At 46.7% G+C, this 18,332-nt stretch overlaps 1 protein-coding gene across 1 annotated transcript in view; it reads left to right on the forward strand.

Moving 5' to 3' along the window:
- LOC139276094 (potassium/sodium hyperpolarization-activated cyclic nucleotide-gated channel 2-like) overlaps window positions 1–18,332 on the forward strand; it is a 335,425-nt gene that overhangs the window by 125,444 nt on the left and 191,649 nt on the right. The window contains exon 3 of the mRNA XM_070893567.1: window positions 17,225–17,332. Coding sequence (XP_070749668.1) covers window positions 17,225–17,332 — 108 coding nt within the window. The remainder of the gene's footprint in view (window positions 1–17,224; window positions 17,333–18,332) is intronic.

Here is an 18,332-nt window from a genome sequence, read left to right on the forward strand (position 1 = left end):
CAGATAATGTTAGTGCCCATCTTTGGATGCGGGACGAAGCATTGGTGTTAATACCTTTGCTTTCTGAGAACAGTGAAATGAGCGGTTTGTGGTCGGTTTCGAGCTCGAACCGAAGTCCAAATAGGTATTGGTGTATTTTCTTTACCCCATATACGCATGCTAATGCTTCTTTCTCAATTGTACTGTAGGCTCTTTCAGCCTAACTAAACTTCTGGACGTATATGCAACTGGTTGCAGTTTGCCTGGCACATTAGCTTGCTGTAACATGCAACCGACCATGTACGAAGATGCATCACAAGCTAGTACTAAACATTTACACGTGTCATACGATACAAGTAACTTGTTAGAACATAGCAGGTTTCTGGTCTTAATAAAGGCTGTCTCTTGAGATTTACCCCAAACCCAGTCACCACCCTTGCGTAGCAATAAATGGAAAGATTTCAGCAAAATGCTCAACCCCGTTAGAAAGTTACCAAAATAGTTGAGGAGTCCCAGGAACGAATGCAGCTGCATCACATTCTGTGGTCTGGGTGCATTCTTGACGGCCTCCATCTTGGAGTCCGTGGGTCTGATGCCATCCGCCGCAATCTTTCTCCCCAAAAATTCGACCTCTGGCGTCAGAAAAACACACTTGGAGCGTTTCAACCCGAGTCCCACTCTGTCCAGTCGCTTTAGAACCTCTTCCAGGTTGGTCAAGTGTTCGGTGGTGTTGCGACCAGTGATCAGGATGTCATCTTGAAACACCACAGTACACGGAACCGATTTCAGCAGACTCTCCATGTTTCTCTGGAATATGGCTGCAGCCGAGCGAATCCCAAAAGAGTGTCTGTGGTACATGAACAGTCCTTTGTGCGTGTTGATGCACGTCAATTTTTTCGAAGGTTAAGCCAGCTCCTGTGTCATGTAAACAGAGGTTAGATCCAGCTTGGTGAACGACTTCCCCCCTGCTAGCATTGCAAACAGGTCATCCGCTTTGGGTAGTGGGTACTGGTCCTGTAACAAGACTTGGTTGATCGTTACCTTGTAGTCCCATCGCTTCTGTCCATCCCATCGCTTTTCAACACCGGAACAATTGGACTGGCCCACTCGTTGAACTCAACTGGCGATATGATTCCCTCTCATTGAAGTCTGTCCAGCTCGATCTCGACTTTCTCTCGCATCATATATGGAACCGCTCGGGTCTTATGATGAACGGGCCGTGCATCTGCACTTTGACGCCTGTGAAGTTGCCGACGCCTAGCTCAAATAATGATGGGAATTTGTTTAGCACTTGGGCGCATGAGGCATCATCCATCGAAGACAGTGCTTTGATATCGTCCCAGTTTCATTGGATCTTTCCTAGCCAGCTTCTGCTGAACAGCGTTGGGCCATCACCTGGTACAATCCATAGTGATAAATTATGCACAGTTCCATCATATGATACTTTCACTGCCGCATTGCCAATGACTGGTATGAGCTCTTTGGTGTAAGTGCGCAGCTTTGTGTGAATCGGACTTAGTTTTGGCCTTTGTGCCTTGTTGCTCCACAGTTTCACAAAAGCATTCTGGCTCATAATTGACTGACTCGTCCCCGTGTCCAATTCCATGGAAACTGGAATGCTGTTTAATTTGACTTTCAACATTATCGGAGGGCTTTTGGTGGTGAAGGTGTGTACCCCATACACTTCCTCTTCAGCCTCAGGTTGAGTTTCCTCTCGTACTCGTTCAGCGTGATCCGCGCCGGATCGATCATCTTCTGCCGACTCTGCCAAGTGGTGTGTCGCAGTATGTTTGCACATTCGCTGGAGGTGCCCCATTGTTCCACAGCCCTTGCACACGTTCTTGAATCAACATTGATGGGCCCGATGATTACCCCTTGTTAGCGTTAGTGTTTCCTTTGAAGAATCACTCAACACTCAGAGTCGGTTCCAATGCCGTCGCGGTCTTTATTACGCTTAGCGGGGAGGAAAACTCAGGACCGTATCCAGGTTTCTCTCCACAGAACAAAGGGTTACATTCACTTTTATATGTTTCACAACAGTTACAAACAGTTTACTACAGTTACACAGCCCATCACGGCTGGACACAAGCCAATCACAACGATTATAGATTACATATAGGTTCTTTTAACCCAATAGAATTCCCCTTATGTCTCAGGAACCATGTGTTTGTCTCTTGTCAGCTTGGGCTGATTGATAACTTTACTACAGGAGATAGGTTCTCTCACTAGTTCTTTCTTCTTGGAGAAATAATTGGTTTATAACCTTGTTTACAGGAGATGGGTTCTCTTATCTCTTTCTTCTTGGGGAATTAATTGGTTTATGGCCTTGAATACGGGAGATGGGTTCTCTCCTCATTATTCTTATCCTGCATCCAAGGCATTCCTATAGTGGGCCTCACAGGGTTATTGCTCGGTCATTGAACATTCAACAGTTCATAGCTTGACTACCTGATTTCCCATCATGCCTGGGCAGCCATTTTATGTGTGGCCACTTTAAACTTATATGCGTTTAGATATATCTAGCAGGTGCCTAATGCCTAGTATTCTGGTATATTCTAAAGGTGCCTACCTTCTACAACACCCCTGGAGCGGCAACATGATGTTAATGGATTCACATTCATGCCCCACAGTGGATTCTGAGTCATCCTTGGTCTGGCATCTGCAAGTGTGTAGGCCCTGCCATGTACAGTTCTGCCTGCTGAAGGTGTTATTTTATGCACAGTACTTGCTGGTAAGCTTCGATGCTGCAAAGATATTGTTTGTGAACATAAAAGCCTGGGCTATCATGATGGTTTTGCTCAGATCTAGGGATTCGGTAGACAGCAGTTTGTGAAGAATGACCTCATGGCCAATTCCAAGCACGAAAAAGTCCCACAACATTTCCCCCAAAAATCCAGCAAATATGCATGGTCCCGCAAGGCGTCTTAGGTCGGCGACATAGCTCGCCACGTCCTGGCCCTCGGAGAATTGGTGCGTATAAAAGCGATACCTGGCCATTAAGATGCTCTCCTTCAGCTTGAGGTGTTCCCCAACCAGCATGCACAACTCTGCATATATCTTGTCCATTGGTTTCGGCGGTGCTAGCAGATTTTTGACGAGGCGATATATCATGGACCCACAAACGGTGAGGAGAATCGCCCTGCGCTTGACCACGGTATCTTCCGTATCCAGCTCATTGGCCACGAAGTACTGGTCAAGACGCTCAACGAAGGCTTCCCAATCATCACCCTTAACAAGTCTCTCAAGAATACCAACGGCAGCCATAACCGCATAAAAGTTTATGATCTGTTACTCGTCACCAATTGTTATGTTCAGAATAACTCCACAAGACTGTATACTATAAGCTCAAACTGTTGTGATCTTGATCTCTTTAATGTAACCCCAATGTCAGGAAGCAGCATGATAGACTGCCTTTTATATCTGCTTGCCCGGGGTGTGCAGGTGGCCCTATGGGTCTCCAACAGGTGTGCACCCTGGTGGCAAGTCTTACACACTAGTAAAATTTACATACATAACACCAATGACAGATGTTAGGCTAACTGGTCTATAATTTCCTGCTTTCTGTCTCCTTTCTTAAATAGGGGCGTTACATTTGCGATTTTCCAATCCACTGGGACCTCTCCAGAATCCAGGGAATTTTGGTAGATTATAACCAATGCATCCACTATCTCTGCAGCCACTTCTTTTAAGACCCTAGGATGCAGACCATCAGGTCCAGGGGACATGTCCACCTTTAGTTCCATTCGTTTGCCTAGTACTTTTTCAATCGTAATAGTGATTGTTTTCAGTTCCCCCTCCCAATAACCCCTTGATTATCAATTTTTGTAATGTTTTTAGTGTCTTCTACCATGAAGACCGATACAAAATGTTTGTTCAAAGCCTCTGTCATTTACCTGTTTCCCATTATTAATTCCCCAGTCTCTTCCTCTAAGGGGCCATCGTTTACTTTAGCTATGCTCTTTCTTTTTATATACCTGTAGAAGCTCTTACTGTCTGTTTTTATAAATTCTTGCTAGTTTACTCTCATAATCTATCTTCTATTTTTTTAGTCGTCCTTTGCTAGTTTCTAAAATGTTCCCAATTGTCTGGCCTTCCACTAATCTTTGCAACATTGTATGCCTTTTTTTCAATTTGATATCATCCTTTACTTCCTTAGTTAGCCACGGATGGTTCGTCCTTCTCATGTGCGCGTGCACAATTTCCCAGGATGTTTCAGTAGCATTTGCATCTAACCAAATGATAAAATGCTTCTCCCTCATTCTCTAACAAAATCTATTTGATTGTTTTTAAAATTATGTGAAGTTAAACTAGAGGACAAATTTCAAAAGTTATATTCGGGTAATATTTTAATTGAGCTTTTTAAACATGTGTGACAAAGCAAGAGAAATAAATATGATAGACTTTACTGATTACACACCTGTTATAGTTTTAGTTGATGTCTGAATTATAAATATTTTATAAACTTCAGAAAGTATTAAGCTGAGAAAGAGAGAAAAACATAAAGTGCAGAGTGACTTTATTCATCCTCATGTCAGTTTACTTTTTTAAAAAGTGTTGTATTTTGAAAGCAAACATAACTCCTCTAATTATCAGCTAGTTAAAATGTGTGGTTTGTTGATAGTTATTTATTTACTTATTGACTGAGAGACAGAGAGAGGATGAAAGACTTGCACCGGGAATTTTCTCTTGGGATCTACCGAATAGCCATCATAACTTCAGTGGAAGATTGGCAGAATCTACGTTTCCGCATGTATCCAGGGATTTTACTGATCTGACGAAGTTATGGGGGCTGATCAGGATAATCCCTGAGGAAATTCCAGTTATTGATTTATTTAGCACCTTTCATGTCCCCAGGACATCCCAAAACACTTTACAACCAACAAATTTACTTTGAGCTGTCATCATTGCTATTTCTGGAGGTAATCGCAGCAGCCAATTTGCACATAACAAAAACTCAAACAGCAGTGTGATGAATGGTCAGTTAATCTGTTTTGGTAGTGTTGGTTGAGGGATGAATGTTGGCTAGAACACCACCCTGCTTTTCTTCAGAAAAGTGCCATAGGATATTTTGCACCTGAAAAAAATAGACCAGGCTTATTGATTTAGTGTCTCACCCAAAAGATAACACCTCCAGCAATGCAGCGCTCCGTCATTGGTGCGCTGAAATGTCAGCCGAGATTATGCACTTAATAACTGGAACATAGCGTGGCTACTAACTCAGAGGTAAGAATACATTGATAGGGAGAGAGATATGAAAGGGTGGGAGAGCTAGTGAGGCTGTAGATAGTTTTGGTGCTTGCAACATTTAATGAGAATGATGGAAGGTGCTGTCATGGTCAAGTCCACTGGTAATCCTGGCATACTGTTCTTCCAAGCCTACAAGAAATATATATGGTATGCTTTCTCCACCTTCAAACAAGTGTGCATTGCAATATACTATAGGGGCTGAAATTCAGTGTCTTTGGAGGGACCGTTGATGTGGGTTTTCGGTGGCCGATCGGAAAAATCGATTCACCGCCGCATTTCAGTGTTTTGTCTCCACCGAAGCATATTCAGTCGTGGGGTGGGGGGTTTATAGCAGTGCACACTTCAGTCGGAATCGGCAGGGTGAATCAATGGTAAAGGTGTTATATATGTAAACCTGTAAATATCTTGTTTAACCACCAGAGAACTCATCCCCTGGAGTCCCAAGGGATCCCACAATCCCTTGGGAGCACCTGTACATAAGGAGGCCTCACAGGCTGGTGAGGCACTCTGGAGACATGTAATAAAGGACTACAGTCACACATTACTTTAAGCTTACAATATCTGGTCAGATTCTTTATTCAAGACATAACAACTGGCGACGAGATACAGATCACGAACCCCACCACAACAATGCAGAGAACCGTGGGTATCCTGGAGAAATTTTCAGAGGGAGATGATTGGGAAACCTTCATGGAGCGACTCGACCAATACTTCGTGGCCAAAGAGCTGGAAGGAGAAGCGAACGCTGCCAAAAGAAGGACGCTCCTCCTCACCGTTTGCAGGGCACCAGCGTATGGCCTCATGAAAAATCTGCTCGCTCCAGTGAAACCCACAGATAAGTCGTACGATGATTTGTGCACACTGGTCCGGGAGCATCTAAACCTGAAGGAAAGCATTCTGATGGAGAGGTATCGATTCTACACTACATGTCTGAAGGCCAGTAAGTGGCGAGCTATGTCGCCGAGCTAAGGCGCCTTGCAGGACATTGCAAATTTGAAGGACACTTGGCGCACATGTTCAGGGACTTCTTTGTACTTGGCATTGGCCATAAAGTAATACTTCGCAAACTTTTGACAGTAGAGACCCCAACCTTGAGTTAAGCCATAGCAATAGCCCAGCGTTCATCCCCATCAGTGACAATACCAAACAAATCTCCCAGCACACGAGTGCTGCTGCAAGTACTGTGAACAAAGTAATATTGCTTTTGAATTGTAATGTACAGGGCAGGACTCACATGCCTGCAGCTGCATGTTTGCAGCTGCCTCAGAGTCCACCATCAAGGGTGGTGAATGCAAGGTCATTAACACCTTGTTGGCACTGCAGAGGTGATCATCATTTCCATTCATGCCGCTTCAAAGGATACATTTGCAAGGGCTGTGGAACAATGGGACACCTCCAATGTATGTGCAGGCGAGCTGCAAACCCTGCTAATCCTGCAAACCACCATGTTGCAGAGCAGGACAGATTCATGGTGGATCATGATGAACCAGAGCCTCAGTCCAAGGAGGCAGAGGTATATGGGGTGCACACATTTACCACAAAGTGTCCCCCGATAATGCCGAAAGTTGAATTAAATGGACTCCCGGTGTCAATGGAGCTGGACACGGGCGCAAGCCAGTCCATAATGAGCAAAAAGACTTTCGATAAATTGTGGTGCAGCAAGGCCTCACGGCCAGTCCTGACTCCCATTCATACTAAACTGAGAACGTACACAAAGGAACTGATTCCCGTAATCGGCAGTGCTACTGTAAAGGTCTCGTATGATGGAGTGGTGCACAATTTACCACTCTGGGTGGTACCGGGCGATGGCCCCACGCTGTTCAGCAGGAACTGGCTGGGAAAGATATGCTGGAACCGGGACGATGTCCGAGAGCTCTCGTCCGTCAACAACACTTCATGTGCCCAGGTCCTAAACAAGTTCCCCTCAATGTTCGAACCGGGTATCGGGAAGTTCCAAGGAGCAAAAGTGCAGATCCACTTGATTCCGGGGACGCGACCCATCCATCACAAGGCGAGAGTGGTACCGTACATGATGAGAGAGAGGGTGGAGATCGAGCTGGACCGGCCGCAACGAGAGGGTATCATTTCACCGATTATTTCTTGGGAAAAATGTTCCTTGTGGTTGTAGATGTGTACTCCAAATGGATCGAATGTGAGATAATGTCAGCAAGCACATCGGCTGCCACCATTGAAAGCCTGTGGGTCATGTTTGCCATGCACGGCATGCCTGATGTCCTTGTGAGTGACAATTGGCCGTGGCTCACCAGTGCTGAGTTCAAAGAGTTCATGACCCGTAATGGGATCAAACATGTCACATTTGCCCTGTTTAAACCAGCATCCAATGGTCAGGCAGAGCGAGCAGTGAAAATAATCAAGCAGAGCTTGAAGAGGGGAACTGAAGGCTCACTGCAGACTCGCCTATCCCGAGTCCTGCTAAGAAACATAGAAATTAGGTGCAGGAGCAGGCCATTCAGCCCCTCGAGCCTGCACCGCCATTCAATAAGAGGCTGATCATTCAACTTCAATAGCCATTTCCTGCTTTCTCTCCATACCCCTTCATCCCTTTAGCCGTAAGGGCCACATCTAACTCCCTTTTGAATATGTCCAACGAACTGGCCTCAACAACTTTCTGCGGTAGAGAATTCCACAGTTAACCACTCTGAGTGAAGACGTTTCTCCTCATCTTGGTCCTAAATATCTTACCCCTCATTCTCAGACTGTGACCCCTGGTTCTGGAACTCCCCAGCAACGGGAACATTCTTCCTGCCTCTAACCTGTCCAATCCCGTCAGAATTTTATATGCTTCTATGAGATCCCCTCTCATTCTTCTAAATTCTAGTGGATACAAGCCCAGTTGATCCAGTCTCTCATACGTCAGTCCTGCCATCCCGGGAATCAATCTGGTGAACCTTCGCTGTACTCCCTCAATAGCAAGAATGTCCTTCCTCAGATTAGGAGACTAAACTGAACACAATATTCCAGGTGTGGCATCACCAAGGCTCTGTACAACTGCAGTAAGACCTCCCTGCTCTTATACTCAAATCCTCTAGCTATGAAGGCCAACATGACATTTGCCTTCTTCACCGCCTGCTGTACCTGCATGCCAAACTTCAATGACTGATGTACCATGACGCCCAGGTCCCGTTGCACCTCCCCTTTTACTAATCTGTTACCATTCAGATAATATTCTGTCTTCCTGTTTTTGCCACCCAAGTGGATAACCTCACATTTATCCACATTATACTGCATCTACCATGCATTTGCCCTCTCACCGAATCTGTCCAAGGCACCCTGCAGCCTCTTAGCATCCTCCTCACAGCTCACACTGCCACCCAGCTTAGTGTCATCTGCAAACTTGGAGATATTACATTCAATTCCTTCATCTAAATCATTCATGTATATTGTAAATCGCTGGGGTCCCAGCACTGATCCCTCCAGCACCCCAGTAGTCACTGCCTGCCATTCTGAAAAGGACCCATTTATTCTGACTCTCTGCTTCGTGTCTGCCAATCAGTTCTCTATCCACGTCAAAACATTACCCCCAATACCATGTGCTTTACTTTTGCACACCAATCTCTTGTGTGGGACCTTGTCAAAAACCTTTTCAAAGTCCAAATGCATCACATCCACTGGTTCTCCCTTGTCCACTCTACTAGTTACATCCTCAAAAAATTCCAGAAGATTTGTCAAGCATGATTTCTCTTTAATAAATCCATGCTGACTTGGACCGATCCAGTCACTGCTTTCCAAATGCGTTGCTATTACATCTTTACTAATTGATTCCAACATTTTCCCCACCACCGATGTCAGGTCTATAATTCCCTGTTTCCTCTCTCCCTCATTTTTTAAAAAGTGGTGTTACATTAGCTACCCTCCAGTCCATAGGAACTGATCCAGAGTCAATAGAATGTTGGAAAATGATCACCAATGCATCCACTAGGGCCACTTCCTTAAGTACTTTGGGATGCAGCCGAACAGGCCCTGGGGATTTATCAGCCTTCAATCCCTTCAATTTCCCTAACACAATTTCCTGATTAATAAGGATTTCCTTCAGTTCCTCCTTTTTGCCAGACCCTTGAACCCCTAGTATTTCCGGAAGGTTATTTGTGTCTTCCTTAGTGAAGACAGATCCAAAGTATTTGTTCAGATGGTCTGCCATTTCTTTGTTCCCCATTATAAATTCACCTGATTCAGACTGCAAAGGACCCATGTTGGTCTTCACTAATCTTTTTCTCTTCACATATCTACAGAAGCTTTTGCAGTCAGTTTTTATGTTCCCTGCAAGCTTCCTCTCATACTCTATTTTCCCCCTCCTACTTAGACCCTTTGTCCTCCTCTGCTGAATTCTAAATTTCTACCAGTCCTCAGGTTTGCTGCTTTTTCTGGCCAATTTATATGCCACTTCCTTGGATTTAACATGATCCCTAATTTCCCTTGTTAGCCACGGTTGAGCTACCTTCCCCGTTTTATTTTTACTCCAGACAGGGATATACAATTGTTGAAGTTCATCCATGTAATCTATAAATGTCTGCCTTTGCCTATCCACTATCAACCCTTTAAGTATCATTCGCCAGTCTATCCTAGCCAATTCACGTCTCATACCATCAAAGTTACCTTTCCTTAATTTCAGGACCCTAGTGTCTGAATTAACACTGTCACTCTCCATCTTAATAAAGAATTCTACCATATTATGGTCACTCTTCCCCAGGGGGCCTTGCTAATTAGTCCTCTCTCATTACACAACACCCAGTCTAGGATGGCCAGCTCTCTAGTTGGTTCCTCGACATATTGGTCTAGAAAGCTATCCCTAACACATTCCAGGAAATCATCCTCCACCACATTGCTAGCAGCTTGGTTAGCCCAATCTAGATGTAGATTAAAGTCGCCCATGATAACTGCTGTACCTTTATTGCACGCATCCCTAATTTCTTGTTTGATGCCATCCCCAACCTTGCTACTACTGTATTATGGTCTGTACACAACTCCCACTAGCTTTTTCTGCCCTTTTGGTATTCCGCAGCTCTACCCATACAGATTCCACATCATCCAAGCTAATGTCCTTTCTTACTATTGCGTTAATTTCCTCTTTAACCAGCAACACTACCCCACCTCCTTTTCCCTTCTGTCTATCCTTCCTGAATGTTGAATACCCCTGGATGTTGAGTTCCCAGCCTTGGTCACCCTGGAGACGTGTCTCCGTAATCCCAATTATATCATAATCATTCATAGCTGCCTGCGCAGTTAATTCATCCATCTTATTACGAATACTCCTCGCATTGAGTTACCGCACAAGACCCCACTCGCTCACTGGGGTTCCCCCCACTGAACTGCTCAAGCAAAGGGTACTTCAGACAAGGCTCTACACGAACAGGTAGAGAACAGGCGGCTTCAACAGAATACATATCATGATCGCGCAAATGTGTCACGCGAAATTGAGATTAATGATCCTGTATTTATGTTAAACTATGGACAAGTTCCTAAGTGGCTTCCCAGCACTGTCATGGCCAAAGAGGGAAGTAGCGTGTTTCTGGTCAAACTTTCAAATTGTCTCACCTGCAGAAAACACTTGGACCAAACCAAACTCAGATTCACGGACTATCCAGAACAACCCACAATAGGCGCTACCTTTTTCGACCTCCCAACACAGACACAAGTGGCAACCGACCCAGCGGTTGACACGAAACAGAACCCATCACCTGTAGCAGCCCAACAGAACTCACCACACCCAACAGCCCTGCAAGGCCAGCTGCGCAGCAGCCCAGCGTGATCCCAACAAAAGACTCACCAAAACCAGCATTTGCACTGAGACGATCAACCAGGGAAAGGAAGGCCCCAGATCGAATCACATTGTAAATAGTTACACTATTGACTTTGGCGGGGGGGAGGGGGGGAGCAGGGGGAGTGTTGTTATATACGTAAACCTGTAAATACCTTGTTTAACCACCAGAGGGCTCATCCCCTGGAGTCCCAAGGGATCCCACAATCCCTTGGGAGCACCTGTGCATAAGGAAGCCTCACAGGCTGGAGAGGCACTCTGGAGACCTGTAATAAAGGACTATGGTCACACATTACTTTAAGCTTACAGTATCTAGTCAATATTCTTTATTCAAGACATAACAAAAGGGAATTGGGCCGTGGTGACGTCTTCAGGGTGCACACCGCTGCTACGCGGCCACGCCACCCATTTTTAGCATTTAAAAGAGAGGTTTTTATTAGGTAGTGACCCCGCCAGGTTTTTGTGTCGGTCCACTTTGCCGTGGAACGTGACACCACTGGAAGAGCTCAACGAACTATTCCCACGATCAGGGCGATTTTTAGAGGAAGGTTTGGCTTTTGTTTTTTGCCTACATTGAACCTGCTGAGTGGTCTTCAGAGGTTTTGAGGGAGTTCTGAACACTTTCAGCTCTCATTCTTTAGTGCAGGCCTGTAGGCCTAATTTTGTGCTCCAGAGGCTGCTTTGCAGGGTGCAGCCTGAAAAAGAATGGGATCAGTGCTGGCAGGAGAACACCTGGTATACCTGGGCAGACACAGGGTGGCATGCAGGAGATGGTGTCACCGTCAACAACGTCTAGATAGGCAGCAAGCAAGGGAGGCAGCGGCCTTGGCTGGCCAACAGAGAGAAGGGCCTGCAGATGTGCGCAGACCTGCAGCTAGAGAGGTTGACCCAGAGGGAGATGGTGTCAGGAGGAGAGTGAGGTATGCCCCAGCAAATAATGGGTCAGGAGCCTTGCCACAACAACCTCCAGAGGCACCCGACAACCAGAAGGACCTGGGAGATGGGCATCATCCAGCTTCCAGGGGAGGTAGCCATCGCAGAGGTGGGGGAAGAAGGCCCTACCCTCAAAGGGTCTACAGACCTCAGTTCTCCTTCCTCCAGCTCAGTAATGAGCAATGCCTGCGAAGGCTAAGATTTAGGAAAGACATACTAAGGGAGCTCTGCACTGTCCTGCGCGAAGATCTCCAGCCTTAAACAACGCTGAGGACTGCCCTGACAGTAGAGACCAAGGTTGCAATCGGGTTGAATTTTTAAGCCACAGGGTCATTTCAGTCTTCCACTGCAGACATTGGCAACATCTTGCAATTCTCCGCACATCGGTGCATCCGGAAGGTCAGCGAGGCACTTTACACAAGAAGGGTGCAGTACATCTTCCCCATGACAAGTTACAAACAGGTGGAGCGGCAGGGCGGATTTGTCCAAATTGCAGGCTTCCCGAGGGTGCAGGGTGCCATTAACTGCACACACGGGCTAAGGGCGCCACAACTTCACCCCGAGATCTTTGTGAACCGCAAGGGGTTCCACTCACTGAATATCCAGCTCGTGTGTGACCACCAGTATCGGATCCTTGCAGTTGATGCGAGGTACCCAGGAAGCAGCCATGATTCCTTCATTCTGCGCCAGACCAGTGTGCCTTCCTTCTTCACAGTCCCAAATCAGGATTGTGGTTGGCTGCTTGGGGACAAGAGATATCCCCTGTCCACTTGGCTGCTCACTCCACTGTGGAACCCCAGGACAGCGCCAAAGCATGCCTACAATGATGCTCATTGTGGCATCAGGTACATCATCGAGCACTGCATAGGCATCCTTAAGCAGAGGTTCTGTTGCCTGCACCGGTCTGGTGGCGCTTTGCAGTACTCTCAACGGGTCTGCATATTCGTTATGGTCTGCTGCATGCTGCACAACCTGGCCATCATGAGGGCACATCTACTGGAGGTCGAGCCAGCAGTACCACCTGATGAGGAGGAGGAGGCGCAGGAGGAGGAGGAGGATCCCCGTCGCCACCAAGCTAGGAGACGTCGTCCCCAACACAATCCTGCAAGGGAGGTACAGCTGCGTCTCATAGCTGCTCACTTCAGATAATCCCACCCACGCATGACCCTTCAGCTCAATGGCCATCACAATGAGTGCCTTCACGCACAATTGCCCACTCCCAAATGAAACACCTGACTAGATATGTGCCAAAAATAAAGGTTTATCAAAATATTCAATTCAGTGCAAAAACACATCAGCAAAAAAACTCCCATTAACTAACACCAATAATCCTCTCTTACCCCTGTGCATGGCCTTATAAACACCTCTTACGTGTGCCTACCCTCATACTATGCTTACGTGTCTCCCCGTGGCTGCATCATGGGTCTGGGAAGGCTGCTATGGTTGTTGGGTGGGAGCTACAGGTTTTAGGCCACCCTCGAGCACCTTTGGGCCTGGAAGGGCCAGGTGCAGTCTGGCTTGGCTTGGATGGAACCATGCGTGGAGGCATTGGCGGAGTGGGAGGTCTGGGACCACGAATGCTGTTATCCTGAGAGAAGGTCAGCATGGTGGCCCTGACCTGCAAGGAAACACCAGTGGCAGGGCGGGGCCATAAAAGGTGAGCGGCGAGCGGCCCATGCAGCAGTGTGGTGGCCCTGACCTGCGAGGAAACACCAGCGGCAAGTCGGGGCCATAAAAGGCGAGCAGCGTGGTGGCCCCGATCTGCGAGGAAACACCAGCGGCAGGTCGGGGCCATAAAAGGTGAGCGCCGAGTGGCTCCTGGAGCAGCGCAAGCTGGTGCAAGAGGGCGATGGCAGTGACTGGATTGGATGTTACCAAGGTCCAGGTCAGTGATTGGAGCGTGGGCAGGTACAGCAGGAGCGGCGAGGTCAGTGTGAAGGAGCGGCGAGTGATCGTGGAGCGACATGATCGGGGTCAAGGAGAGGCATAAGTTCGGGGCTCAGCAGAGGTGAGGGCTCTGGGGCAGCATGGGCCAGCCCACACTGTGATATGTGTGCGTACTAGGTCCATGCAGCAGAGCTGGTCTCCAGTAGTCTTGGTTAATCCTTGCCACTGGACCAAGACCTAGCTTTGTCAAGCCCGTGTGGTACAGGCATCTTCCGCCCTTTAACATGTAGTTCGGGACCGGGAATATCAGGTCTTTCATCAAAACATCAGTGAACTCATCCCTTTTTGGTGTGGAAGCAAGTCATCCTCGATACGAGGGACCGCCTAAGAGAGAAGAGATCCTGAGAGAGCATATCATCAGGATCCTGGTCCGAAGAGCCTGCGTCATTCTCCGGGGGCAGCACCTTAACACCACCACCAAGCTGAGGGAGGTCAGGTCGGTGCGGTGACTCAACACCAGAAGGTCCCCCGTGTTGGACCCAGTCGCGAATGCAACTCTGAGGTGTCTGGTGGCATTGAGCTGAGACTGCCTGTGAGCAGTCAGAGTCTCAAATCTACCAGAGGTGGCAGCAATTTGATGCTCCATGGCAGCACTAAGATGCTCCGTGGCCTGTTGCCCAGAGAGCATAAGAGCATTCTGAGCTTCCAGGGTCACGGCCATTCTCTCCAATCCAGCACCGATGCGATCTTTCGCTTGTGTTATGTATGCAATAAAGGTTCAAACTGAGTACTGTTTAACTAAGCAAGGTACAATCTTGGCTCTGCTTTATTTAGGCCCAAAATGCCTGACTCTCAAAATGGCTGGCCTTTTATACCTGAGCAGCACCATGTGCATGCTGCTCAGTGGCCTCCAACAATTACGCCATCTGGTGGCTACAAACAGAATGTACATACATGACAGCTTGCGCCTGTGCAGAAATGGCAGCTGCCACATCACCTGTGGGTCGCGGCATCACAGGTGGATCCGCACGGACACTCTAGCAATCCACCATCGCCTGCACACTGGCAATGATGGGCTCCATGGTGTGCGCAGAGCTGTCGACTATGCGGGAGGCAGGCTCTTCCACACTTCTGACCACTTCTGACAGGTTCTCTGGCACCCTTGTTAGTGCCCCCAACATCTAGGAATGCATGGCCTCCACCCTTCTCTCGTGAGCCGCTACGTCGATGGCATCATGTAAGTCCTCATTGGCAGAACTCTGGTGTGGACTCGCCCCCCGCCCCCCCCGAAGAGGTGGCACCTGAGGTTACCTAGCCCCGTCACCATACTGCAGCCCGCTAGTCCCCGGTGCAATACCTAGTGCCGCCCCACCTACCACGTCAACTACTTCAGACCGCGCACTGCCACCAGTATGTGAGCTGGCGCGTGTGGGTGGAAGCAGTGACGCACTTGTGCCATCTGTATTTTCCTCCTCTTCCTCATCAGTTGTCTGGATGAGCTGGGAATGCTGACAATGGTCTCTTCATCGCTTGAGGCCTCAATGTCATCAGTGCTTGTTGAGATTGGAGGGCTTCTGTTCACATGCCTGTGCTTCAGGCCTGCAGGTGGTTTCACAGGTGCTGTGTCCGTTTGTGCTGTGCTACCACTCAATTTCATCTGCAAGCATAAATGGGAGAAGGGCTGCTGTGAGGGGGAGGTGGGGGATTGATGCATGGAGCCTACAACTAGGACACTTTTGGACAGAAAAGCACAGTAGGCGCTAGCGCATTCAAGTAGTGAGCACATTCAACGACGGCCTCATTTAGCAATGCTGCCCACATCGTTGTCGGCAGTTTTTCTGACCACGGGAGGTGGGGGGGCGGGGATGGGCATGTCATCTGCAAGAATAAATGGGAGAAGGGCTGCCGTGAGGGGAAGGTGGGGGATGAAAGCATGGAGGATGCAACTAGCAGACTTCCATGAAGGAAAGTTACAGTAGGCGCTGGCACATTGAAGAAGAGAGCATTAAAGGAGGGCCTTCACTTACCCACATTAGCATCAGCATGACCGTCGGCCATAGGGAATGCAGCATGGCCACCGACCAACGCCTGAGCCCTTTGCTCCAGAGGTGTGAGCACCTGTGTATCTGTGTCGCCACCCCCCGGTCATCCTTAGCTTGGTTCTATTGTGTGCCAGTTTAGCCTGCAAAAGAAAGCATGTTTGGTGAGTACGACTGTGATGACGTATTAGAAATAAATGAATAATTGTTTGTCTGTGACATGCAGCTGAAAGTGTGAGACGAAAGGGAGCCTCCATTGCGAGAACGTAAACAATGAAATGCTGCTTGAGTGACTAAACAGTGAGTATGGGAGATAAGAGCATGTTGAAGGAGAATGTCGCAGATGCAAGGTCAGCAGTTGGTGGAAGAGGTACTCACTTTCATAAGCCAGATGATGTTGTGGAATCTCTTCCTGCACTGTCCTCTGATATATGGAGGTGCCTGACATCTCCTGTGCTATCTCATTCCATGCATTATTTATGACCTATCTGCTTAGTCTCCCCACGTCTGGAAACGTCACTCGCCATCTACTCTCCACATCTTGCACTAGGGTCTCGAGCTCCACATCGGTAAACTATTCGCCCTCCTTCCTGCTCTCACACCAGCCATCCTTCAATCTAACTCCTTCCACCCTCAGGGTCTAGCTGCAAACCCTGGCCTTTAAGCAGCTGGCTCATTTGAGACACTTACCTGCATGCTGAATTTCTGCGTGGGAATTCCACTCCAATTAAGACAGCCACACCGCTGAAAAATGCACTTTGGAAGGGTTCCTTAGAGCTGGAACCCATTTTTTCACTTTTGGAGCTGAATGTGGATCGGGCCACTGACGAAAATATTTTGGCGGTAATGACCCCAAAAACTTGGGAGGACGCCAGGTTTCCAGCAGTCCTGAATTTTGGCCCCTTTGAGTGATGTTTCAGTGGTTGACTATGCATACGTGCAATTGAATAGAGGGACAGGACGTGATAAGAGCAGGATAATAACCCTGAACTTCAAGAGTATTCTAATTAGTAGTTGATCAGCATGACATTGTTCAGTCTTGTTCATGTGATTTTTTAAGTTTCTGTCATATTTGTATTTCTTGTTGGATTCTTGTACTTTCTGCTATGCATATTTTGCAAAAGTTTTTTTTAAAGCATTGATTTATAAATGTTTGCTTTGTTTCAGATTTGGTTTTGCCTTTTACATTCTAAGGCAGCTATTTGGTTACAGTACAAGAAACCGAAAAGTATTCGAATTAGTATTTGCTCAGCCTGACAAATTTCAATTTTATATTGTTGCACGGAAATGATTCTTTACATTAGTCAGTTTTCCTAATGTGGATCTAGGTTACAGTAACCTGATTCTGTATCTTTACCTACAGGTTGTGATCTTGAATCCAAAAGATATTGCAATACATTATATTAAAACTTGGCTTCTGATTGACCTGGCTGCAGCATTTCCTCTGGACTCTATATTGTACCTGATTATGGTAAGAATACTGAGCTGGATTTACTCAAAAACATTTACGTAACAAGTTAATTAATTTCTTCAGGCTACAAATCTATATATGTTACTTTTAAAAAATCTTGTGCATGTGTGCTCTTACTGTCCACAAATGTTAGTTATTGTAATACTTTTTATGTCAATATTTATAATGGAATCTTCCTATGTCAACATTTATAATAGTATGTGAGTAATTTATAATGAGAAAACTGTATACAAACATTTCACCATCATGGTTTGTTGGTGGACCAATTAAATCAATGAAAATGATTTTTAAAAGCATTTAGTCTGCCTTTTTTCAATAACTGAAAATCCTAATGTCATAAATAAAGTATTAAACAAAATACAAAAGTCACAAAATTACACATTTCACAATAACATAAAATGTATCCATTCTTCTTCTCTTCTTTCATATGGTAGTAGCAAAGCAAAGCAAATGTCAATATATAAGTCAGATATCCAGGCCAAAGCTTCCGGTGTAACAGTGTGGATATCTTGTAAGCAGCCTGCGAATTTCCTCTGAGGGCAGTGCTCAACAATATGCTCCAGGGTTTGATTAGGAGCTCCACAGTCGCATGATGGAGATGCTTTACTCGTCCATCTATGGAGAAGATGGCAGCATCTACTATGACCAGTTCTGAGGTGATTGATAGTTGTCCACTGTTTGCGAGAAAGGTTTGATCCTTCAGGTTGTGCTGTGGGGTCCTCTATAAGGAATCCATTCCATATGTCCAAGTTCTTCCAAGCATTTCGCCATCAGTCATCAAGGCTGAGGAGAGATCGCTGAAGGGCTTCAGTGACAGTCCAAAATGGCCTTCTAGATTTGAGACAGGTTGGTGGTAGATTGTTCAAGTCAGTCTGGATCTGCATGTCTTTGCTGGTGTAGAGGTTGTATTCTCTGGAGACTGCATATTTGTGGCGTAGGTGTGGCGGTGCGACGTTTGCAAGCATGGGCAGCCAAGGTGTTGGTGTCGCTAAAAGCCTAC

The sequence above is a fragment of the Pristiophorus japonicus genome, chromosome 11 (assembly GCF_044704955.1).
Source record: "Pristiophorus japonicus isolate sPriJap1 chromosome 11, sPriJap1.hap1, whole genome shotgun sequence".
Lineage (NCBI taxonomy): Eukaryota > Metazoa > Chordata > Chondrichthyes > Pristiophoridae > Pristiophorus > Pristiophorus japonicus.